The 23,247-nt window shown below is 36.4% G+C and overlaps 6 protein-coding genes across 24 annotated transcripts; 5 read left to right on the top strand and 1 right to left on the bottom strand.

Annotated features, from left to right (window-relative positions):
• Nucleotides 1–845: 845 nt before the first annotated feature.
• Nucleotides 846–6,052, top strand: MBD13 (methyl-CPG-binding domain protein 13). 2 transcript variants are annotated; one of them, XM_022036543.2, is made up of 5 exons: nt 846–1,292; nt 2,524–2,619; nt 2,771–2,917; nt 4,030–4,189; nt 4,384–6,052. In XM_022036543.2, the coding sequence occupies exons 1-5, from the start codon at nt 1,209–1,211 to the stop codon at nt 5,709–5,711; spliced, it is 1,815 nt and encodes a 604-aa protein (XP_021892235.2). In that variant the 5' UTR covers nt 846–1,208; the 3' UTR covers nt 5,712–6,052. The 2 variants fall into 2 exon arrangements, with proteins under 2 accessions (XP_021892235.2, XP_088067830.1); XM_088211704.1 differs by lacking the exon at nt 846–1,292 and adding an exon at nt 2,217–2,328.
• A 296-nt stretch (nt 6,053–6,348) lies between these two features.
• Nucleotides 6,349–8,055, top strand: LOC110810390 (chromosome transmission fidelity-like protein). Of its 2 annotated transcripts, XM_022036559.2 has the most exons (4): nt 6,349–6,854; nt 7,141–7,337; nt 7,441–7,645; nt 7,746–8,055. In XM_022036559.2, the coding sequence occupies exons 2-4, from the start codon at nt 7,188–7,190 to the stop codon at nt 7,796–7,798; spliced, it is 408 nt and encodes a 135-aa protein (XP_021892251.1). In that variant the 5' UTR covers nt 6,349–6,854; nt 7,141–7,187; the 3' UTR covers nt 7,799–8,055. The 2 variants fall into 2 exon arrangements, with proteins under 2 accessions (XP_021892251.1, XP_021892252.1); XM_022036560.2 differs by lacking the exon at nt 6,349–6,854 and having other exon boundaries at nt 6,950–7,337; nt 7,739–8,055.
• A 359-nt stretch (nt 8,056–8,414) lies between these two features.
• GB1 (GTP-binding protein 1) lies at nt 8,415–14,039 on the bottom strand. Of its 2 annotated transcripts, none has more exons than XM_088211705.1 (7): nt 13,889–14,039; nt 12,822–13,009; nt 12,553–12,693; nt 11,857–11,965; nt 11,653–11,744; nt 8,983–9,086; nt 8,415–8,856 (listed from the first exon to the last, which is right to left on the bottom strand). In XM_088211705.1, exons 2-7 carry the CDS (start codon nt 12,912–12,914, stop codon nt 8,751–8,753), a joined length of 645 nt encoding a protein of 214 aa, XP_088067831.1. In that variant the 5' UTR covers nt 12,915–13,009; nt 13,889–14,039; the 3' UTR covers nt 8,415–8,750. The 2 variants fall into 2 exon arrangements, with proteins under 2 accessions (XP_088067831.1, XP_088067832.1); XM_088211706.1 differs by having other exon boundaries at nt 11,683–11,744; nt 13,889–14,038.
• Nucleotides 14,040–14,202: 163 nt separating this feature from the next.
• On the top strand, nt 14,203–17,294 carry I-2 (phosphoprotein phosphatase inhibitor). Of its 12 annotated transcripts, none has more exons than XM_022036470.2 (5): nt 14,203–14,358; nt 15,145–15,208; nt 15,499–15,617; nt 15,987–16,187; nt 16,832–17,294. In XM_022036470.2, the coding sequence occupies exons 2-5, from the start codon at nt 15,204–15,206 to the stop codon at nt 17,083–17,085; spliced, it is 579 nt and encodes a 192-aa protein (XP_021892162.2). In that variant the 5' UTR covers nt 14,203–14,358; nt 15,145–15,203; the 3' UTR covers nt 17,086–17,294. The 12 variants fall into 12 exon arrangements, with proteins under 12 accessions (XP_021892162.2, XP_021892167.2, XP_021892166.2 ...); XM_022036475.2 differs by having other exon boundaries at nt 14,204–14,358; nt 16,014–16,187; XM_022036474.2 differs by having other exon boundaries at nt 14,205–14,358; nt 16,838–17,294.
• A 146-nt stretch (nt 17,295–17,440) lies between these two features.
• Nucleotides 17,441–18,501, top strand: LOC110810333 (Sugar isomerase (SIS) family protein). The gene has a single exon (XM_022036469.2). It carries the CDS (start codon nt 17,690–17,692, stop codon nt 18,299–18,301), a length of 612 nt encoding a protein of 203 aa, XP_021892161.1. The 5' UTR covers nt 17,441–17,689; the 3' UTR covers nt 18,302–18,501.
• A 1,184-nt stretch (nt 18,502–19,685) lies between these two features.
• Nucleotides 19,686–21,779, top strand: LOC110810347 (uncharacterized). 5 transcript variants are annotated; one of them, XR_015816447.1, is made up of 4 exons: nt 19,686–20,287; nt 20,893–20,993; nt 21,420–21,522; nt 21,697–21,779. XR_015816447.1 is itself a non-coding variant. In XM_022036500.2 (3 exons), exons 1-3 carry the CDS (start codon nt 20,080–20,082, stop codon nt 21,423–21,425), a joined length of 315 nt encoding a protein of 104 aa, XP_021892192.1. In that variant the 5' UTR covers nt 19,686–20,079; the 3' UTR covers nt 21,426–21,779. The 5 variants fall into 5 exon arrangements, 3 of the variants coding, with proteins under 3 accessions (XP_021892192.1, XP_088067836.1, XP_021892191.1); XR_002538970.2 differs by having other exon boundaries at nt 19,688–20,287; nt 21,397–21,522; XM_022036500.2 differs by having other exon boundaries at nt 21,420–21,779.
• The last annotated feature ends 1,468 nt before the right edge of the window (nt 21,780–23,247 follow it).

Here is a 23,247-nt window from a genome sequence, read left to right as displayed (position 1 = left end):
TTGAAGAAAGAAGAATTTAGAGAAAATGGCCACTGTCGTGATTTTCTTCTTCTCTCTTTCTCAACCATCTTTGTTCGTTAAAAATTTATATCTAATTTTTATACTATATGATATTTTTAATATATAAAATTTATTTTATTGTTAATATGAGTGAAAGATTCGTCACTCATTCATTTCAAGTGAGCTACGTTAAATCAATCATTTAAATAATAATAATAATAATTGATAAGATTATTTTAATAATCATATATACACATATATATATATATACACACACACAGTAGAATTTGATGATCTCAGATTTTATATAATTTAAAGTTTATTGATTAAATAATTTCTGTAACACAAAAAAATGGCAATAATTCATACATATATAATTTTCAAATTGGACTAATAAAAAAAATATATTACGTTTATTTAAATGTTTACTCGGTGACCACGCGCCCGCACTGCCCAAATTCACCAGCTGGGCCTTCATTAGCCCGGTTTGGGAGAAATGGCATGATTTGTAAATATCAAACAATTGGAGGGTAAATTTCGATGAAAGCAGACTCCGAATCTAAGCGGCATTACCCATCGGTACAGCACTAGGAGAAAATCACATGGTCCCGATATCTAGCACAATTCCATCTGCGCCGTTAATTAAGGATTCAGTCAAACTACAGAAGATAACATCCGAACCACCCGTCACTTTTTGATTGGTTGGCTTTTAACGCTACGTGGTGCTTTTTTTTCACTGGATCTGCGCCTTTTGACTCACTTCAAAAGTGGAATCCCCGTTTCCAGAATATTACGAGCTTCTTTGTTGGAAAACAGAATCCTCTGCGAGCGTAATTTGTAAAACAAAATATATAATCACGCTTCGAAGATGTTGTACGTCGGCAGACCAGGGATGGCTTACCTTCGATAAGTACAATAAGACAAAACATGTTGTGCTGTCCGTAGGATCGACTTGGTTGTACAAGATTCTCTCACAGTTTGTTGTAGGGACAGGTTTAGCGTATCACACCAATTGCAACACAGGGAGTTTGGCCACACGTGGTCTATGAGGAACCCTTTTGCCTGAATGCTCCATCTTTGAGGGTCTTGACTCGCGACGAAAGGAGCAAACGGCAGAGAGAGAGAGAGATAGAGAGAAGACGAAGGAGAGTTGGGTTTTGATAGCTCAACGCAGTCATCTTTTCCGGCGAAACTGGAGATTGCGGTGAATGGACGACAAGAAGTCCGATGAGTCGCTACCGGCCGGCTGGAGAGTGGAGATGAGAACGAAGAAGAATGGTAAAAGGGACAAGGTAATTATTAGTCAAACCCTTCCTCGTTTTATCTTTTCTTAGTTTCTTTTCAAGCTTGTGATTCATGGGTGATTTATTTCTTTTCTTTTCACGGATATAGTTTCAGGAGGTAAGATCTTCAATTTACGTTGATGGTCTGTTCGTGATTTTCACTTTTGGAAATAAATTTGCCATCCTAATTGTTTTTAGTTTTCTTTTAATTGTAAGGTTACTGGTCGAGTTTAGCTCGTGTTTTACCGTTGATTGAGGGTTTCCGTTATTTACTAGATGTGGTAAAAAGATACTTATTTCCTGGTTAAGGAAAGTACCTCTGTGAATTTAAGACTCTAAGATAAGTTTTTGTTGAAGATGTCATGTTTGATTGTAGAGCATTTAGTAACTGTTTGCTCAAAGAATGAAACTTTAAGCTGCATGCCAATCAGGCTTGCACGAGTGAGAGGAAAATTATGGATTGCATGTGGTATTTAGTTCTGGATGGTGAATTCTTGAACCTTTCTGAAAGTTCCAATTGGGGCAGATTTTGGCTCTGACAGAAAATGATATATAGGAAGTGGAAAGAAGATTACTTGGGATGCTGTCAAAAGGTTTGCATGCTATGGCGATTGTGACCTTGATGAGATGGAATGTAGGATATTATCTAGAGATTAGCTAATTGGGGGTGGTAAGCCTTGTCTCGCCATTGTAATGCTTCCACTTTCTCATTCTGCTGAAGGTTGTTCCTGGAACAGACCACAAGATGTGGAGGAAAATTTAGAGATATGGCCGTGAATTCCTTTTGTTTCAACTCTCCTGAGATGGCTAGGAAGTAGTGCTGTGATACGCTTAAACTTTCAATATTCCTAATGATGCGTCCAGCTGTAACTATTTCGTCAATTTTGTCTGATTAGTTGTGAATATTCTGATAGAAGAAAATATCAATGGCCCTACCAGTTCTAGGTCATCTTTCGGCAAGCTAATTGAGTTCATAGTTCCTGTCGATGATTGGGTTCACTGCAGCCTTACTTTCCTCCTCTTGGCACTTTGATTATTCTTGAAGGTAGGAGTGTCTTGCTATCGTTATGTTGGCTACTCTAAATCCGGGACAACAGCCCAGGCAAGGAATCTGGGAAATTGTCTGTTCAAATAACTGCTTTTTTTTTTTTTTTGCTTTGATCTTATGTATGTTTCCGATGTTTTATCAAATTATATTGATCTATAAAATAAAGGTTTGGTTAATGTCTAATCAATCCAGGTTGTAGTTGAAAAAAGTGCTGCTGAAGGGTTACCAGCGGGATGGATCAAGGAAATCAAAGTAACCAAGAAAGGTCGTAAAGTTAGACGAGACCCGGTATTTATCTTTTATGCCCTCCTTTTTTTAGGTATTTAAACTACTGGGTTTTTGTTATTTAAACATTAAAGTTTGAGTTTTTTTGTTATTTATTTTTTATATTTGGCCTTGAAAAAAAATTTTTGTTCTCTAAATACTATCAAATATGCAGTATTACTCTGATCCAATAAGTGGATATGTATTCCGTTCGATGAGGGATGCGCTACGCTATGTCCAAACAGGGGAGCCTGGAAAGAAGGCATTCAAGCCTAGGGAAAAAGGGGACAATGATGAAGACTTGGAAGATGATAAAAGCTGTGTAAGTCCAGTTATGTTTGGATTATCAGTTTATATAAATTTACTTTGTTTTTCTCTCTACTTTTGACTTTAAAAAAAAATTTGTTTTTCTCTCTTTGATCAGTTAAACTCTAGGTTGGATTGATGCAAGATTATACTGGATAGTTGTGAATGCATGTACCAGGTGGCAAAATTTTTTATTGTCTTGCAGTAATGACGTGTGAGTTACATGTTATACACCGTCAAAACTCTTTATATTTTACAAACACAGTTGTCTCTTACATTGTAATGAAGATGCTACTCCCTCAAAATGAACATACTCATGCATGTGCATACACATGTGAGTCTATAGAATTGTAGTTAGTAAGAAAGTGTTTGGCTTAGCTTACTTTTTATTCAAGGGAATCTTACAAGCTCCTTAAAAAAAGAGAACTTCAGTATTTCTTACCTGTTTGGAATGAGATGAAGAACCATAGATTAGATAGCTTATAAACTACTCTTAAACTTGAATGTTAAATTAAATAACAAGACATAATAAGCACAGCCAAAGAGGTTACCTTGTTTGTTAAATGAGCTTATACAACTTTAGATTTATGAATAATTTATTAGCCCTTCTATTTACACCCACTTAATGGGCCTAATTTGGAGTTAGGGGATTTGATCACCAAACCATGCTCGTAGTATATTGGTTTTTAATTAGGAATTTTTTCTGTAGTTTGGCGGAAACTACTACTATTTCAGAGACTTCAGCTTTTTGATACACACCAAACTGGCAAAAAAAAAAACTACTTAGTCTTCTGTTTTGGTGATTTGGTGTTACAATTGCATGTTTTGTTTGACCTGTTAATGTCTAAAGTAAATATATTCGTAGAAGCGGCTGTGAACTTCAGCAAGGCTTCTAACCTTTTCGAGCTATATTTGGAACAAATGAAAGCCCCTTATAAAATGAAAAATCTTGACCTCTATGACAATTCATCTCCTATTCATGGTTATTGCTTGGGGTAGCATCTGGAATTCTTTCTCTTTTCATGAATATTTTCTATGAAAAAAGCTATTTGAGAGAAATTGTTCTGATTAAAATTATCAATTGCCCACTTTTACTTTCGCCACTAATTTTCTCCCCCATCCATCCAGTCTCCTGCTGAAGCTGATGAACAGAAGTTGGAAACCGGAGAACCAAGTGGAGAGACAATGGAGGACTTAAAAGTCAATGGGATGGTACCAGATGAACAGGATCATCATTCTGCTAGTACAAAAGAATGTTCATCTCTCCTGGAAGATGCTTCAGATCAATGTAAATGAGATTCTGTTGCAGAAATATAGTTTTTGTTATACCTGTACCATTTATTTTTTTTTTAAATATAGTTTATCTTGTCTGCATATTTCTTTATCCAGAAAAGGGAAGCAGGTTTATCTGAGTTCTACTTTGTTGTGGACTGTCATTATTTCTTACAACACCTCTGAGTTCTTACCCAATTACATCTGCAGGTAGGGTGAGTGCCCAATTAAATAGCTCAAGCTTGCCAGAAACTAAGCAGCCACCACAGACACAAGATCCTAGTGAAAGCAAACCTGTACCTTGTACTTCAGCTGAAGTTGTCTCAGATCAGCAGACATTAGACAGTCAAATGATACAGGATGAAGTCAAGAAGACCCAGCACAGGTCGAAAAGGAAAAAAGAGCTTAATGTACCTCGACGAGCTTCAAAACGTCTTGCTGGAATTGCACTTGAGCCAACACCAGAACTTAAGACACCAACTAGAGCCCGTCGAACTGCCATTCAACAGTCCAGCAAGGCAATAGTCAGTGAAGGTCAGGATCCTTCACCTGGTGATCAAGTTCAAGAGGCATCGGCATGTCTTGATAAGGTAGAATCTGAGCCAAAAGCAAACTGTGCCTTTGAGTCTCCTATACTTGTAGAAATTTCCCTGGAGTCAAATAAAAGCCAGCATCCTTCCGAGCATTCGGGTGTTTCAAATGGAGACTCCGGAGTGGTAGTAGCAATAGGGAATGAAGGTGATAAGAGGCAAGACTGCACGGCCATTTGTCCTGTGCAGAATGTAGCTGTTACTGGAGCATCGTCCCAGAAGTCCAGTAATAATGAGATTTCAGGACCTAGCAATAATGATGGTAATGCAATGTCAGGACTTACCGATATTGATGCTAACGAGATGTCAAGACCTTCTACTGACTTGCCTCTTGCAGACTTGTGGACCGACCCATGCATAGCATTTGCAATAAAAACTCTGACTGGAATAACTTTTGACCCTCCGAGGAGTTCAGAAATGTCATCAGAATCAAATAATAGATCATATCCTTCCCAAGACTTGTCTAACTTGGAAGGGCATGGCGGAAATGAAGAGACAGAAAACAAGACTAACAAAAAGCAAGCCGGTCTCATTGTGCCTCAAGGTGACAAATCTGTACCAGGACATTCTGAGATTGCTGAACATGACAAAAACACTTTTGAGAAGCAAGGATTTCCTTTTGATCTGCCTTATGCAGATATATGGAGAGACCCATGTATTGAATTTGCCATAAAAACACTAACTGGTGCAATTCCAGTTGGGTATGAAATGGACAACCAGGATTACTTTCAGCAGCCAATAAGTTCATCTCAAACCCAGGCCAGCAGTGGATTGCCATTGCATGATGTTAACATCGATAACTTTTGCCAAACGGACTTCTTATGCCAGCAATACGACATGACAGAGAAGCCAGTATCTGCATTTGCAGGGAATGTGAGCTTAGGGAATCAAAGTGGAGCTCGACTGCACCAGCGCAGTGAAGAGAGACGCAGGGAATTCTCAAGATAGGCTATCCACTTGAAGTGAGTGACATAAAATTGTACATTGTGGATAACTTGATAGAGAACAACAGTGTTAATTAACCCTGTAATCTTGGATAGTGGTTTGGTATTTAGTTAATTTACTGAGAAGTGTAGAATCAATGAGTTCACATATGGGTTGCCTTAGATATTACATATCATCACCTTCTTCGGAGATGACTTCTTTTGTAGTATCTCTAATTGGGCCTGGTTCTGATAACCAGTCGTCTAATTGTCTGTAATTATTGGTGAGCTTACGAAAAATGAAGGAGAAGATGGATAGTGCCGGCGTTTAATGCTCAGGTGTTAATTTCATATTTGTTTTTATTACTGAGGAGTTAGTAGTCTTGATGGTACATGTTTAAAGATTAGCTGGGCTTTTAACTAAGTGTTCCGAACCAAGGTCGACAATGGAGTATACTAATTTCATATAATACTTTATATGATTTTATTTTTAACCTTATTTACAAAAAAGAAAAAGAATCAAGAAGCAGTATACTAATAAACAAAATAATCTATCTGCATAGGAAGAATTAAATTCTCTTTTTACGCAGAGAGAGGTGTTAATTATGCTTCATCTTCACAGTGTACATCACCATTAGTGTGATTCTAATAAATACACTCAAGATTCGCAAACCCTCTAGCCATCCTAAGCTTGCCACTCCCACCAACAACGGCAAACTCCCTTTCAATCTCTGTCACCGGATTCCGGGAAACCACGCTGATGGAGTTGCCACTGAACTCCCCGGCCGTGAACCCAAAATCGAGATAAGCCACCAGCATCAATTCCCTCTTCCCCGCTGAAACATACATACCTCTGCAGTTTCCGATCACCTTGGACGTCGCCTCCGGCCCCTCAGTCAGTGGATCGTCCACCACCCACACCGTGCCAAACGGCGTGCTCGCCGTATCTTTTTTCGGACTGGGTTACCTTGATGACACTGGGGTTTTCTCCGCCGGGAGTGTTGTGCAAGAAGCAGTGGAGAGTAGTCTCTTTGTCTTCGGCCATTAATGCCCGCCTGAGCTGCGGTTCTAGCAGTTTGAATATTAATGTTGGTAATGGTGTAGCAAGCGGCAGAAGGAGCTAGCGATTCTGACAATGCAGGCCACTGCCGACCAGAGCAGAAAACAGGTAGCGTGCTTCAGTTTCATCCCTGTGTGTGATTATTATCAACTAATAATAACCTTACTGCAGTCGTCTTCCTTAATCAGCAGAGCCTTTTATAGAGTTCCCACCAAAAAGGAAACAACGCGTTATTATTATTATCACCCTTTTTAATTAGTATTGTTTACCTTTCTTGCTTTGGCGAGAGATTATTTCCTTTTTTAATTATAAAACCACTACTAACTATTTTTGTACAATACGAACCCCAACCTCATCTGCGTCCGCCTGCCTGTCTCCTCTGCTTCTCTCGCAGGCTCCTTACGCAGCATTTCAGACTCTCATTTTCCGGAAACAGGGGAGATGCAGATTCAGTTGAAGTGTAGCTGTGGAGAAGACGAATGCCCAGAATGGGCAATCGTGGAATTGCAAGGGGAGGTTGAGATCCAATCTTCATTTCAAACTTGTCTCAAAAACCTCCATATTGGAGTCCTTTGCCGTCCTTCTTCACAGGTTCTTCTTCTCTTCCTTCAATTTTACCTTTTTCCTTTTCGATATAATCTTCTGTTTCTTTACCCTATTGACACTGCCGCTACGGATTTCTCTTACCGCACAGGAAACTTACACATTCACCATCGGATACCACGAACTGACGGGGTCAAAAGTGAAGATGAAGAAACCAGTCTTGGTGCTCAAGAAAATCAAACGTATGGATGTGGAAGGAACCGGGGATGGTAATTCTTCAGGAGTTGAATTGGAAGTTGTTGGAGTTATTCGGCATAAGATTTTGTTCAAGTCCAGACCAAAAGCCCTAATTTCCGGTATGCCCTATTTGGCTATTTCTAAGATTTCAGTTTTAAGCATATATTAAATGCTGCATGAAGATGGTTTTGGTTTTCGTGTGTTTGTTGAAGTTTCCAGGATCGCAGGCAGTAGCCAAGGATAGAATCAATGCTGTGCGAAGATGGTGTTAAAGGGATTGATTTCCTGTATTGTTTATCTGGGTTTATATTTTGCTGCTAAGTTGGGGTATCTGTAAAAAGAAAAGCTTCAATTCTGCCTCATAAATGGGATATGATAGGGTGGTAATCCAGACAAAAAGATTATGTTGCAATTAAACTTCAGAATTAAAAATGAACTGGAAATTGTTTAAAACAATGAAACCAAATCAGAACACTTGATACTTGGATGATATTTTTTACTCAATTCAATAATATAAGCATATTGATCACTGTGTGTACTGATTAAGAGGACTATTTAGGGTTTTAGTATCAAGCTTTCTCACTGGATGCCATAATTTATAGCAGAGTTTATTACCATTTGAGTTTGTTCTACTTATCCTGTGTTTTAACTCAATTTAGTTTTGTTCAAGGGGTGATTATTAGCTCAATTTTTGCTTTTCAAAAATACTTTTGCAGCTAAACTTTTTACATTAAATAATTTTGATTAAAAATATTTTTAGTGAAATTAGCTATTTAAGAGTGTTTTTTTAAAATTTAAAATACAAATAACAATCTTAATTCACACTTCCACTTCAACCGAGCCTCTTCTATGGAGAAATAGCTGAAAAATAATATAAAAAGAATTAAATTAGACTTCAAACGAAATTGTTCTCTATTATCCTCTAAATTTCTGTGAGCTGAGACATTTCAGACTCGTGCTCTCTTTCAACCTTTTTTTACAATCCTGAAAGCAAAATACCATCAAGTCACTTGCGGAAACCTGAGGTGTTTTCAATTGTACATCGCCAATTCACATAAACTGTAAGGTAAAAACTCTATTACCAGTCAAAGAGGAGAGAAGCTTAAAGGGGGTAGACAAAAATTGATTTCAATTTTAATCATATGAAAATATGAGGCAAAACCCTGGTTTATTTACAGAAGCTACAATCACAGGGCAAAACAACAGCAATTCAGTAGTGTTTCTTTAAGTGATGGGGCCTGTTACGCCTGCACGGACTCTCAACATTTCAGTTCTACTGCTTCTCTCCATCACCTCCACCAGCCACTCTACACTCTCTTTTATCCCCATCCTGCAATATGAAAAAATTGCATGCTTATATACGTACCTTTCCTCGTTTGCTACTCTTCAAGTGATATGAAGATTGACCTAAAAGGTAACTTCGAGCCAAATCAATATGTGTAAATCATCTACATACCCTTCGTGTGCTGAAACAGCTTCAAACACGTAAATCCTTTCATCCAACTTCTTAAGGTCTAGATATCGGGCCAGTTCATCAGCTGATGCAGCTTCAGTGAGATCCTGTCATTAAATGAAAGTCAATTTAAGTGAATATCATACTCAACAGGAGGGAGATGTGCTAATGTCATGAGCGACATTGAGAAACAGGGAGATTCAAGCCAACAATTGAATCCTCAAGTTGCACCATCAAAATTAATGAACACTCATAAAGCTAGAAGTTTGGTAGTTCTTTCTACCCACAGAAAACAAAGATAGAAATTTAGTACCACTTGATTTAGAGGACTGAATAAACACAAAAAAGTCCAGATCAATATTTGGTGCTTAATGATCATCAGAAAAGAAAATAATAATAATAAGAAGAATAAGGAACAGCTTTGTTCCTATATTTTGGTGAACTAATTTGTTCCAACTTTGTTACAAAACTTAAAAAATTTTCCTGTACTAACACACCCGTCCAACTTTCTAATTTTCCTAAATTACTATTTACCATCTATCCAAGAACTTAGCTTCTCTCTCTCTCTCTCCTTTTCTTTTTCCAAAATGTTCTTCAACATTCTAAGATTATCCCTCCTTGAAGTAGGTGGTTTCCTAAAATTATTCATAATCATTTTGGTTGAGTTATTTTTATTTTCTTAGAAGGATGGCTGGTAACATTCTAATTTTTTTCAAGGGTTACTTTATTATTTTTGTTAATGAGTTATTTATTTATAGTAATGAATTTGATTTTTTCTTAACAAGGATGGTAACTTAGTCATGCTTTTTGACCAAAGTAGAAAACAGCCCCTATGGGAGGAGCTTATGGAAAAACTTCATGCAACTCAGTCACATTGTTGAGAATTGTTCTGATTGGGTTATTGGCAGAGGCAATAAAGTTCTGGCAAAAAGTGTGGTTTGAAAATACCAACTTTCAAACCCGTTTTTCCTGTATTTTTGCTATTGCAAGAGATAAACACATGCTGGTTGAGAGCGCCTTCGAAGGAAATCTATCTTTACCGGGAATGTGGTTATTACTCGCAATTTACAAGACTGGGAAGCAGAGGAATACATGGAATTAAATCAGATTCTTTGCACTATTCATTTGAGTAACAGAGATGATAGACTCAACTGAAAACTGAACAAAAAAGGTACTTTTTCTGTCACTTCTATACTTAAGCACCTGGAGAATTTCTCTGCTGAAAACCAAATTATATTCCCCCATAAAATGATCTGGAAGACGCATGCTCCACCCAGAATTTCCTTCTTTGCTTGGGAAGCAACCAGGGAACACATTTTGACTTTGGACAATCTAATGAAGAGGGGTTTCCACTTGGTTAATAGATGTTCATTATGCAAAGCCAGTCCAGAAACATGCAGATGCTTATTACTATGGTGTCCTATCACATACGGCCTTTGGAATGATATTTTCAGCCTCATGGGGATTCAATGGGTAATTGCTGGTTCTGTGAAAGCTGAACTCCTTGCTTGGGAGAGTATTGCTGCTAAAAACAAACATTACAGACTAATACCACTAACAATTTTCTGGGTTGTCTGGAAAGAAAGAGACAACAGAATTTTTGAGGGTCTTGAAGAGAATTTTGCCAACATCAAGGATAAATCGTTACACCTCTTTGGTTCAATTATCTTAGGGCACAACCTTAATTGTTTGGATGATTTTGGTGCTACTGTAAATATTCTTACTGATATGTAAATTTCTCATTTTGTACATGGTAGCCCCCTTGGCGCCTACATCTATACACTCTACACTTTTCTTTCAAAAAAAAGAAAACTTAGTCATGCTTTTATCTTCCATCCAAAATATAATCGTTTAAATATTTTGATTACACACAATAGCTAGGTTTAATATTTGAGTAGTTTTTTTTTTTGAAGTATATACTAGAAAGCACTAAGGGGTGCAATCTATGTACAAAGAAATTTACAAATCAATCAACACATCAATAAGGTCCTCGAAATCCTCGTTGTCATAAAGTGGTCGGTTCCATATAAAAAAACTCAATGCCTAGAATTAAATGTCCTTAAACATATCAAAAATTAGATTCACTACCCCTGAAAGCTCTCCGTTCTCTCTCCTTCCAAATATCCCAGGAAGTGGCTCATTGAATTAGCTCTACAAACTGCTAGTCACTCTTAATATTTGAATACTTTGATAAGAAATAATTACCAATTAATATAAAATAATAGTAATTTTTTATTTCAAAAAATAATACTAATTTTTGTAAATAAATTATATAAAATTGTTAAATGTAATATATATATATATATATATTCCCACATAGTATTTCTTATTCTTAATAAGTTAAAAAAAAAAAATTAAACATGAGAAGAATGTAAAATGCATTTCAGAAATCACGCATATTGTGCATGGGTTACCAAACATTTAAGACAACGAAGTAGTTCAGACCAATCCTATAAACACCAAACAACCACTTAATCTCCTCTTGTATTACACTGTGCTATTTAGGTCTATTTTGTCATGTTCCTCAATTTCACCAAATACTACCAAAAGAACAAGGAAAACAATAACCAAGGAAAATATGAAGCATTAAAGAAACAGAAAAATGAAGAAAATAAACTATCTCAGTCTCACAGAACATAACTAGAAATTTGGAATTAAGATTGTCAACCATACATTGCCAGAAGAGATAACAATCATGCCCACCTGCTTGTTAGCTAATATCAAAAGAGGGGCTCCTTTCAGATCCTCATGCCGCAGAACCTTTTCTGGTATGAAAATTGAAGGTATTGTTATTGTCAAATTTCAACTTGACAATTAAAATCTGCAGTTAAATCAAAGCACTCAATATTTTTGAATTAAATGACTGAGTTCACTGACCAAGTGCAGATTTGGAGTCTTCAAATCTTGAGGGGCAAGCAGCATCAATGACGTATATTACAGCATGTGCTTCTTCATAATATTTCTCCCAAATTGAGCGCAATCCAGGCTGGTAAAACAAAAGAGTTACACTAGCAACTCAATTTCAAGCATCTAAAAGTTTCGAGTAACACATAAATGTGGCATTCAGAACGTAGCATCTCAAATTTGGTCCAAAGATCATCACGCAATCATCACAACATCAAAGTTACATTTTTGGATTAACTTGCTACAGATAAACCAATGATCCCCGCACTGACGCACCAAAAGAGAATACAAGGGTTAACATTCCCAGCATTAGATTTTCTTCTGGTTGAGCAAATAATAAGGTATTAAATTAAGTTAGACAAAGCTATCAACTAAAAGACAAGAATCCATCTCATAGGAGTGGTTACAAAGGTCCTGGATATCCATAGTTTTGGCAGTAGGTGACCTGTAGCTGTTCTTAGCATCTTTCTAACTTTCTTAGTGTTATTAACTTCAAGGAATACTTCTCAATTTTATATCAATGACTACTCTAGAACAAAGAATATTACATATTATCAAGAACAGAAGAAAAGCAAAGTTGCAACCCTTAAAGCATGAAAAGAAGTTCCAATGTGCAAATACTTGACACCCAAAAAAGGGGATATGTGACTAAATTGTTACTCCACATACCTGACCCCCCAGATCCCAAAATACAAGTTTTGTGTTTGCCACTTCAATACGACCAATATTTAGTCCTACAGTTGGAACAATTCGATCAGGAGGAAGGCCCTCCAAATTTGAGTACAGCGCTTTCAGCTTCTCAAGCAAAGTCTAAAAGGTCATAGTAAAAATAAAGATGTAACTTCAGTTGCACTAAATGGATTGAAGTTATGGATAAACATATTTTAGAAAGCACTGAGAAAAAAGTAACTACTAAAAGAGCTTAAAAAGAGCATTACTGTTTTGCCAGCCTTGTCGATACCAAGAATGAGTACACGAAACTCAGTCTTACTGAACATATATTTCCACAGTCCATAAAACAATGAGAACATTCTATCTCGTTTATTGTCTATCCCTTACGACCTTCAGGTGCAAAAGATAAGGGCTTCATAACACCAAAGAGTATCTCATGCTTTATTACTGAGTCCTGGGAACAGTTGAAAATAGGTGAGGATTTACGAGGCACACAAGAAACAACAAAATCAAAGGTGTAGCTAAGGAGATAAATTCAATTCTTATCAGCAAAACTTACTAAGGTATCACAAGTAACAAGTAAACAATAAATAGTTTAGGTGTCTCTGCAAGCACCTTAGAATAGAGTCAAAATCCATAATGAAATGTAAGCTAACAGAACTTCTATTCAATTAGATATTAACACAAATTCAAACCTGAACAGAATAATTTACGTTTAGAAACTTGATATATTTTCTCCCAATTTCTGGCGAACTAATCAATGCCAGAGCAAACTGTTTTCACATCTTGACTTCAAAATTTGGGAACCATCAATACCTAACTATTCATCTCACCAAGTCATTTCAATTTCCAGTAACTACTGAGCATTCTTCTTCCCAATTCTGCCTTAAATCTTTGTAAAATTCCTATACTTCGTTACCGTTTGAAAACATTCAATAAACATAATTTCCTTTCTAAGATCAACTCTGCAACCCATGAAACATTCAAATTAAATAAAAAAATTCCCAACAACATGCCCAGATTAACAATTGGCCTCAGAACTAGATTTGACCTTTACTTTTAGTATTATAATCACACCAAGTACAGACATCAAGACAACAGAGTTAGATCCAATCAAGTGAATAGATGATCAAGAGTGAGACAGTGAGATCTCATCAGAAAATCAAGAAGACAAATCGAGACAGCCCAGAAGTGTAAAGATACAATAAAAAATGGCTGAGACCCGGCTGTTTATCAGCACGGAAAACCAAAATCCATCACAGAACAACACCAGATAAAACACTAGCTGCTTTACATTGAAAAGAGCCATGAGAATACACAGAAAATATCTTACGATATGAAGAATGCAGAAGAAGAGCTAGCAATTCCTGCAAATAAACTAACGCAACCGCGGGACTTCCCTGTTCTTTTTAACATCGCCTGCGCTTCAGCCCCAAGCGCAAATTCATTTGCCCATCAAGTCTCTTGGTCCAAGATTACAATATTACCCCTAATAAATTTGATGGTCACGATCGCGCCACGTCGTTGGATCCATCAAATCAATAACAAGCATTAACGTTGCATCATCTACCTTAGATTTAAAAGTCCATTAGGGGAAAGTCAAGAAGATGGACGGTTACACTCGTTTGATCCCCTGCGCCCACATCAGTAAGATACCATACGTAGGTTTCATCGTTGTCGAGAGTTGGCCAGGGATAGTTACGTAAAATCAGAAGTCAAAAGAAAATAATATTACAAATAGTATTCAGAGGCAGAAATCAATAAAACTTGAAGAATTCGCAAGCAAGGAGATCGTGTCGAGAGGTATGAAGCTTCTCTTTTCTTCTTATTATTATTTTTATTAGTGAGCTCTGTTTCTGATTCTGTGAAACGAAGATTTGGAATCAGTCAATATTTAAGAAAATTTTAGCCCAGGGGTTAAAATTCTGGTCCAGTTAATATTCATGCTGTATTTTTCTCACTTTTCTCACCAATCAAACAAAGTTCGAGGAGGTTCTCTTTCCGCCGATGTTCTCTTCAATAAATCGCGATCCGATTAATTTTAGGTTTTTCGTCTGTTAAACAGGACCAATGTATTGTTTATGTACATTCAATTGATCCCTTCAGTTACTATATGCAATTTGTTTATGTTCTCTCTACGTTTGTGGTTCAGTTAAGTTCTGTGTTTGATTGGTTGCGTATTTATTTCTTATTCTTCGTTAATCATTTCATTCAATTCAATTAGGACCATGGATATTTAATGGCTTCATTATTCTATTGCTTGAATTGATCAGAGGTAGAATTAAATTTCTGAATTTCAGTTTTATTCTCCCTAGTCTTTTGCTATTTCCCTATTAATCATGTAGCTGTTTAAATCATAGAATTTGTTTATTTAGGGTTTTTGAGCTTAAGAGACTTCTTTCTTAACTTTAACCACAAATATTTCTGTAGAAGCCTCTTATAGTTGAAATTTGGGTGGATACGGAGTTAGTAAATATCAGGGGATTGAAGGAAGCTATGTTGAAATGTGACTGAACATATTTTATAGTTTTTCTTGTTATTATATAGGTTTCTTTGTGACTAATGTTTATCATGTCTCTTGACATTCAGGTAATTTTCGAACTGTCTAGTTTGCTATCTGGTGTTTCAGGAGTTAAACAAGTTTAAAAATGAGGTAATTGTTGCATTTTCTTCAAATAACTTCGCTCAGAAGATTGCTAGGAAATTTTTAGCTTATGTTTCCCCTTTGCATCATAGACTTGTGATTTTCACTGTGTCATAGACTTATCGTTACTACTCACTGGTTCTGTTTTGTACTTACCTACCTCTATACACAGTCATATTCCTCCTTAGAAAATATTATGCCAGCAAAGTTTGTTATTTGTTCATATTTTAAAGAAGTCCATGTCTTCTACCAATTGCTATGCAAATATGTTTAATCTGATTATTTGAAGTTTATTTCAGTAACAGAGGGCGTGTAAAGTGGAATGAAGCTAACCTGGTGGAAATTGAAGCTAATAAACCTGTAAGACAGAAAATCACTGAGCCAAAGACGCCTTATCATCCCATGATTGATGATGATGGTATGCATTCCTTCTACTATGCTTTCTCTTCTGCTAATTCTGTAAAGCCAGTCAGATCTTGTGGGTGTATATATTTATCCATATGTAATATGTGGATACATACACGCATATATGTAGGTGTCATATCTGTATTATGTGTCTTTATAAATCTTACACAATAGTTTCTGTGGATTTGGTTGCCAATTGCTCGGTGCAAGGCTTACCAAGGTTGAGTTTCATTAAATCTTTTTTTTTCTCATAACTGCTTGGTGGTTTGCTTCATTGTTTGATGCTAAAATTTTCTGCTTTGGGGTTGAATAAGGATTTGGACTTGTTTCTCTGTTAATGCATATTGTTTAATCTATTAAATTCACTAAATTCCTTGGCCAGTTGTTAGTGTACATTATCATTGCACAGGTTCCATGTCTCCTGTGCGTGGGTGCTTTGATGACTGTGTTGATGATGCAAAGCATGCTGAAGAATTACGGACCGCTTTAAATGATGTGGCTTCTTCAAGTAGAAAAAGTACCCAGCAATATTGTGGCTGGACATCATCTGAGGATGAGGGAGACCCAATGGAAAAAGATGAAGGTTTGCACAACAATTATCCTTAAGTTCACCGTTTATCTAAGCATATTTGAATCTGTTTACATGTTTAATCATGTGTCTGGATAATTTGAAGGCCACTTATTACATTTTCATTTTCTTCATTATGATTGTTTATAGGACAATTGAGACATCTTTCCATGAGGCATGCCTCTGAGATGTGAGACTAAATTTAATGAAATTGAGTAGGCATAGCCTTCTAGCATACAAATTATATAAATTACAATTATGTAAGAAGTTAGTAAATTGAGGACACGAAGTCAGTTTTGAATTAGTTGAAAGTTCATAAACTATAGGTCATGGTAGGTACTAAATATGAGCTGAAGCTAAATGATCTTTGCTTCACCAGTAATGTAGGAGTTCCTGATTCTCGTTGGACTCCAGATCTGCCTGTCACTTCCTTTTTTTTTTCTTGTTTGAATACAGTTTCTCATCTCCTTCAAAGATTTGTAGTTTCTTTTGCACATCTGAGGCAGCTAATGAAAATACTACTGCCGTTTTACTTTTCTCTGCGCTCGCCTACTCTCCTTCTGCCAGCATTTCCTCATTTATACGTTATCTTTTGATTGGTTTTCTTTTTATCCCAATATTTATGAGGCATTTATAGTGGACTCCGACTGCCTTTCTAGTAACAGATTGTGAGACGGAGAGGAGTGCAAGTTTTAAGGAGCAAAGAAAGGCACATTACGATGAGTTTCTGAAGGTAAAAGAACTCAGGCGCAAGGGTTCTTTCCTTGAGGATGACGATGATGAAGATGAAAACAGTGAGAAAGATAGCAGAGGAGATTCATCTTCGTCAATAAGCGCTGGCGTGAAAGACTTTCACGTGATGGAGGGTGGCAATACTTCCACTGCAAAATCTTCTGTCCCCCTGGGTAATTGAGTTAGAAGCAAGAATGCGGTCCAAAGACACCAAACTTTAAAGTTGACTGCTCCTGGCTTCATTTTAACTGTGAAATGCAATGTTTTGGCATTATTTCTGTTGTTCTTAGTGGAAACCATGGCTTACCTTGTCATTTTTTTTTTTTTCTTTTTCATGTGGGATTTGTAAATATTTTTTAAGACAAATAATTTTGTTTTCTTTAGTGGGCATCAATACCTCTTTTCCACGGGAGTACTTTAAAAAAAAGGAAAAAAAAAAAAAAGCTGACTTATTATAAATCTGGATATTGTTTTATTGTCACGATTGGATTAGATTATAGAACTGTAGTTGTGATTACCATGCTGGTGTAATATCTCTACTCCAAACGATGTCTGCTGAAGTTGTACTTGGGCTCGCTTGGTGACAAATGATCGGAGAGCCATATACTTCCCGGAAGTTGGAAATATATTTGTTTGGATTTCGCGAGTTTTGGAATGGAGTTGGACCTATACATACGTTTTTTACTTTAATTTATACATTCTATCTTAGTATAAGAAGTTCGATGTTACAGTTTCTGCTGCCATTATCTAGATAAAGATGGGAGTTAAGTGGGAATCATTACCAAATGGCCACCAAAACCTCATCCATGTCAACTCTAGCCACCCAGATATGCGAACACATAGCTTCCGTCTTCTACAAACCAACTCACCCTTACCCACCGCCCTTAGACCTCATGGTTACTGAGCTCGTCACCACGGCATCCCAAAACGGCCGTGTTTTCCTCTACGGAGTGGGCCGGGAGGGACTCATGCTCAAAGCCCTGTGCATGCGCCTGGCTCACCTAGGCCTTTCCGCCCATTTCGTCCTCGACGTGACAACTCCTCCCATCACCGCGGCCGACCTCCTTGTCGCTTCTGCTGGGCCCGGTGGATTTGCGACCGTCGACGCGATATGCTCTCTGGCTAGATCAAATGGCGCCAGAGTGTTGCTACTGACTGCACGGCCCGAGGAAGGAACGTGCATGAAGCACGCTAACGCCGTATGTTACGTGGCGGCGCAAACGATGGCGGACGATGAGGATGTGGGTGGGGAGGAAAGTAGAAGGCGGTTGCTTCCGATGGGAAGTTTGTATGAAGGGGCGATGTTTGTGCTGTTTGAGATGGTGGTGTACAGATTGGGTGAGGCTCTGGGTGAAAGCCCTGAAGCGGTTCGGTCTCGCCATACCAATCTTGAATGAGTAAGAAAAAGCCAAAGCTAAGGGTATATTTCCATGTTTTCCGTTTCAATAAAAGTTTCAATAAGAGTTTTCTCAGGGAATTAATGTGGAAATTTAGTCGGGAGTGGTTTTTCAATTCACTGTTTCTGCACACTTAGAGGGTGTTTGATAAAAAATTCTCAAAATTATTTTCCCAGCAATTTTATTTTTGTTTGGTTCTATTTTGTCTTTTACTTTTTAACGTTGGTTGACACTAGCCAACACTGAATCATGGTGGAGTAAATATTGCACAGCCGTCAATTTTGACTTTTCAAACGCAACAACTATGATATAGGGAGGCTCTGTTTAAGTAAAATCATTTTAATTTCAATTTAAAGTTATATTTGATTTTTTGGATCTAAACTAAAATGATGAACAATCTCAGACCACCTGTACTTCGCACACATCCTAAAATGAGTCTCCCGACAGAAAGTCCGAGTACAATGAAATTACGAGAGTCAGTCTTCAAAGAAAATTAGAAAAATAAAAAATTCACGACGATGGTAGTAGAAATGTGCGTACTTCATCGGATGCAAGTCGTAAGTTCACCGTCAGATAATTAGACAAAGCGACATGTAGCAAAGTTATTTGAAGAATGTTATGAACTTGAATGAATATTTTTTATGGTGGAATTGAATTTTTCAATATAAAAATAATGATCTCTTAGTTTATTGAGCAATTTGTAGAGATTTAAATACGTGATATTTTTATGATGACTGCAAGCGTGCAGTGCCGGATGACAGAAACTTGCGGCGCCATTGTTCTGCGGCATGCTTTAATGGCGCTCTGAAGCCAATGTCGACGAACTGCCGCAAAAAGTTTTATGTTGCAGTGATTGAACTTCCATATATTATATATATATATATATATATAATATATCTGATAGAAATATATTTGATTAAATTCGGGAATTAAAGTTTTTATGATTTTAACCCGCAGTACGCACGAACCACAAGTAATTGTGGATGCGGAGAAAAAAAAAAAAAAAGATCCTGATATGTTTGACGATAAATAAGTTTTAAAAAATAAAAGAAAATGAAAATATAACAGTCAGCATTTAAGATTTTTATTTGTTTCTGGTCCAAGAAAGGAGAAGACTGTTGTGGGTGATGACCAAAATATCTACACCTCCTCGAATATGTATATGTATATATTATATTATATTATTATACTAATATGAAAACACACCCATTTTATCCATCCCATGTGTGTTTTGGATTTTTATATGATTTGTTTCAATGCGTTACTATTTAAATAATTAAATGACAGCATGCATTAGATATTTTCTTCTGTAGAAATTTTTCTCTCAAGGAAAAAATATCCCAAACATTACGTACATCGATAGATATAAATATGTAATTCACCATGCTTCGTGAACAACAGAAATATAATGATGCCCCTGTATTTGAGTAGCACCTGGTCCCAACTCATCATCACCCTCATTTTTTTTTGCTTTTCTTTTTGTTCCAAACTCTTAATTTAACCTAATGGGTTCTTAATTCATAATTAACGAAGCACACGTGGTTCCCTGATCTGGCGAGTGCCGCTCCTTCCATACTCTCATCCGTTTCTCTATATATATCCTTATAAAACTGAGCCGGCGCTCCCCGCACGGGCTTGGGGCTGTCTTCCCAAAACAATATCACCCTCGAATTTTCAACTCAACGCTAAGGACAAACCCAGGAGAGAAAAAACAAAAAACAAAAAGAGAGGGAGATTTAACCCGGCGACGGCGGTTGTTAACTGGTGGACATACATACATGGAATCGCAGGTGGCCAGCGAGCAAACGGAGTCATGGACTGACGAGAAGCACTTGAGGTTCTTGAATAACATGGAGGCGGCTTTCGTTCTCACCATGCTGGCGGATAACGGTCGTCTCCTCCCACTCGATCGTCACCTTCCCGACAGCTCTGAGTCGACCTTGGATTTGAAAACTCTCCGACGGAAAAAGCATGCCACCAACTCAGGTACTTTTTCTTTTTCTTTTTTATTCTTGCGTTTTCCCTTATTAAGAATTAGTGAAGAAAAACCATTCTCTTACTCACACTTCCCATCTGGGTTTGTCGTTTTTTTCAACAAGTTTGCATTTTTTAAATCAACCGTCTCGAGGTTAATTTCCTTGTTATTCCAGAATAATATGTCATCGGGGGTTTTAATCAGTGGGATTTGTTACTGCAAAATGAGGAAAAAATTCAAGTTTCCCACTGGAAATAATAATGTGGTTAATTACATATATATGTATGTATGTATGTAATTGCATTAATGTGTTAATTTGAAGATCTTATGGGCGTTGTGGGGTCTGATGGTCTGAGGCATGTTAAAGAGTGGTGAAATACTGACCCATGAATTATGTATATATATATATTATCGTCTGCATTACTTAAAACGTGGAAGAAAGAGCACGACGACCTACCAAAAAGATCAACAAAATGCCGAATATGCCTCCAAGATATTTGTTGCACTTTACGATTCTTTTTCTCTTTCCTTTTTAGGGTTTGAGGTTTTATTTTAACAATTTCTCACTTAAATATTGATTTATAATGCTACGGCCTTTTCGGGTATTACATGTCAGTTGATTTTTTGGGTACGACTACGAGAACCAGAGAGAATGGTAGGCCTGACAAGAGAAGCAGGAGACTTTCATCTCAGCCGTGCGATTCATCACAAGATCAGGTAGGTGACATAATCGATTCCGTAAACATCATAATCACATCTATAAACCCACTAAATAATCATATATTTACACATATGAAAACACATGTAGCCCCCGCAGAGTACGTCGCGAGAATAGTTAATACACTGCACCAGCATCCAACATGGTTCGCATGATCATCATCACATGGATATTGTACTGATGAAAATAAAATGAGTTCGATTCCTCTTGTCTCCAATCCACAACCCACGTTCTATTCCGATTAATAACATCTTTTCAAAAAAGTGTTTTTGACGTTGAAATTATATCTTCGTTTAATTCTTTCATTATTTTTGGTCTATTAATGCTTTTTTTTAATAATAATTAAAAAAAAAAAAAACTCATTTATATGTATATATATATATATATATGTTTAATCCACAGGTGGTCCCACATTCTGAATGCAGAGGTGATAAGGATGAGAAAGACCCTCCAAAATAATGTGCCAGTTGCTTCCATGGCACCTGTCAACTCATGAGAAAGATTCTTGTTGTTCATAGCAACGGCAGTGTATTCCTCTTTTTCTTATATATATATATATACATTTTTTTTTCTCTTTTATCTCTTTCTTTTTCATTTGTTAGAGATGATGGGTTCTTTGTATAATATATATATATATATATATATATTTATACTAGTTTAGTAGTGTGCAGCAGCTGAACATTTTGTTGGTTGATCATGTAGGTAGGAACGTTGCGTGTATTATGTGAAGTTGGCAAAAGAGATATTTTTATTTATTAATGAGCATGATCAGTCTTTATTGGCTAGCTGAAAGCTGGATTTACCTGTTTATATATATATATATATATGTTATAAGTGTTAAAAATAGTTTATTATTTGAAAAATCAAAGTCGGCAGCGTGAAGATTTGAGAATGCCTTCTAGCATGGCATTAGGATGACGACAGTAGAATTAGACAGATGTTTTTTATTTGTTTTTTGCGAATTTATGAAGGATTTTTAGAGGAAAGCTTAATTTGCTGGTGATAATTTGTATCTAGGAAGATACATACATATATATATATTCTCAATGGAAAGTAATTAAGTTTACAAATAACCGTCTGTTATTAAAATGAAGTAAAACAATGCTGAGAGATATGATAGTTATAGATACATGTATGTGTGTAGGTCGATATATGTAATAATATGTAAAGCTGTAGCTATTGATATTTTTAAGATTAGGGTGAAAAAATTAAAAGGTATAATATAAATGTACAGAATAGGACTTAGGAGATAAAGGAGATGGAGACAGGGATAAAGAAAGAGATCTGAATCTTGATATGTTAATTAGCAAAACCTTATCTTTTATGATGACAAGAGTTGGTTGCTTAATCTTTTCATATATATATATATATATATATATATAATAACTATGCAATTGGACTTATCTATCTATATATATATATATATATATACATACAAGTACTATCTACAAGTATAGCAGTGTTAGATCCTTGCATGGCAAAGCCACTTGTGAAACTTAAGTTGCTCATCAGCATCGCGATCAATTATTTATTATCTGGAAAAGCATGTATGAACGGAAGCAAAAACATCACGTCCACGACAGACGACAAACTTTCGACCCCAATGCATATATATATATATATATATCATGATTAGATAGATGATATTAGTATACAATCACATATATCTCGATGCATTCTTTCCATTATTTAAGCTGAGATCAAATTTCACTTCCTCCTTCGTATACTTATAATATATTTATCGCTAGATATAAGTACTGCATGCGCGTATCGGCATATGTGCATAATACTCGTATGTTTATGTACATATATATATGTATATATGTATATAAATACAGTGTTAGGACTGACTTTTACTGTACATGCAGCTTCTTATTCGTGGTGTATGTATCATGTGCTTGGATGAAATTAGACTATCAGGCGACAGAATAGAGTTCAAGCCCATCACGAGTTACCTTCTCTTCTTGGGCTTGGGTGGCCCAATTTTAAGTGATTATTTGGCATAACGAAAATCCCAATAAATAAATTGACTATAAATAATCTCAGTTAAGGAACTTAATTTTGGTTAGCCAAACACGACTTTAATCTAACTTTCTTGAAAATTATTTCTTTCCGCAACTCTAAACTCAATTAGACCCATAATTAAATTATTTTCCGATACTAATTTCAATAGTTAAGTGTGAATTAAGATTTAAATCATAATATTAAATGAATATGTAACAAATTAAACAAGAGGATGCACGTGAAAAGAAT

The sequence above is a fragment of the Carica papaya genome, chromosome 9 (assembly GCF_054855325.1).
Source record: "Carica papaya isolate Zhongbai chromosome 9, ASM5485532v1, whole genome shotgun sequence".
Classification (NCBI taxonomy): domain Eukaryota; kingdom Viridiplantae; phylum Streptophyta; class Magnoliopsida; order Brassicales; family Caricaceae; genus Carica; species Carica papaya.
The sequence above is the reverse complement of the archived record's forward strand: the minus strand, read 5'-3'. Positions and strand labels throughout refer to the sequence as shown.

Excerpts from the sequence above, each read along its gene's own strand:
- LOC110810333 (XM_022036469.2), top strand. The coding sequence starts at position 17,690 with ATGGCCACCAAAACCTCATCCATGTCAACTCTAGCCACCCAGATATGC.
- LOC110810347 (XM_022036499.2), top strand. The coding sequence starts at position 20,080 with ATGGAATCGCAGGTGGCCAGCGAGCAAACGGAGTCATGGACTGACGAG. Across the intron at positions 20,288-20,892 it reads AAAGCATGCCACCAACTCAG|TTGATTTTTTGGGTACGACT; the intron begins GTACTTTTTCTT and ends ATTACATGTCAG. Across the intron at positions 20,994-21,396 it reads GCGATTCATCACAAGATCAG|GTGGTCCCACATTCTGAATG; the intron begins GTAGGTGACATA and ends TTTAATCCACAG.
- LOC110810390 (XM_022036559.2), top strand. The coding sequence starts at position 7,188 with ATGCAGATTCAGTTGAAGTGTAGCTGTGGAGAAGACGAATGCCCAGAA. Across the intron at positions 7,338-7,440 it reads TTTGCCGTCCTTCTTCACAG|GAAACTTACACATTCACCAT; the intron begins GTTCTTCTTCTC and ends CTTACCGCACAG. Across the intron at positions 7,646-7,745 it reads ACCAAAAGCCCTAATTTCCG|GATCGCAGGCAGTAGCCAAG; the intron begins GTATGCCCTATT and ends TGAAGTTTCCAG.
- MBD13 (XM_022036543.2), top strand. The coding sequence starts at position 1,209 with ATGGACGACAAGAAGTCCGATGAGTCGCTACCGGCCGGCTGGAGAGTG. Across the intron at positions 1,293-2,523 it reads AGAATGGTAAAAGGGACAAG|GTTGTAGTTGAAAAAAGTGC; the intron begins GTAATTATTAGT and ends TAATCAATCCAG. Across the intron at positions 2,918-4,029 it reads TGGAAGATGATAAAAGCTGT|TCTCCTGCTGAAGCTGATGA; the intron begins GTAAGTCCAGTT and ends CCATCCATCCAG.
- GB1 (XM_088211705.1), bottom strand. The coding sequence starts at position 12,914 with ATGTTCTCATTGTTTTATGGACTGTGGAAATATATGTTCAGTAAGACT. Across the intron at positions 11,966-12,552 it reads TTTGGGATCTGGGGGGTCAG|CCTGGATTGCGCTCAATTTG; the intron begins GTATGTGGAGTA and ends TTGTTTTACCAG. Across the intron at positions 11,745-11,856 it reads AGACTCCAAATCTGCACTTG|AAAAGGTTCTGCGGCATGAG; the intron begins GTCAGTGAACTC and ends TTTTCATACCAG.
- I-2 (XM_022036470.2), top strand. Across the intron at positions 15,618-15,986 it reads TCCCATGATTGATGATGATG|TTGTTAGTGTACATTATCAT; the intron begins GTATGCATTCCT and ends TTCCTTGGCCAG. Across the intron at positions 16,188-16,831 it reads CCCAATGGAAAAAGATGAAG|TAACAGATTGTGAGACGGAG; the intron begins GTTTGCACAACA and ends CTGCCTTTCTAG.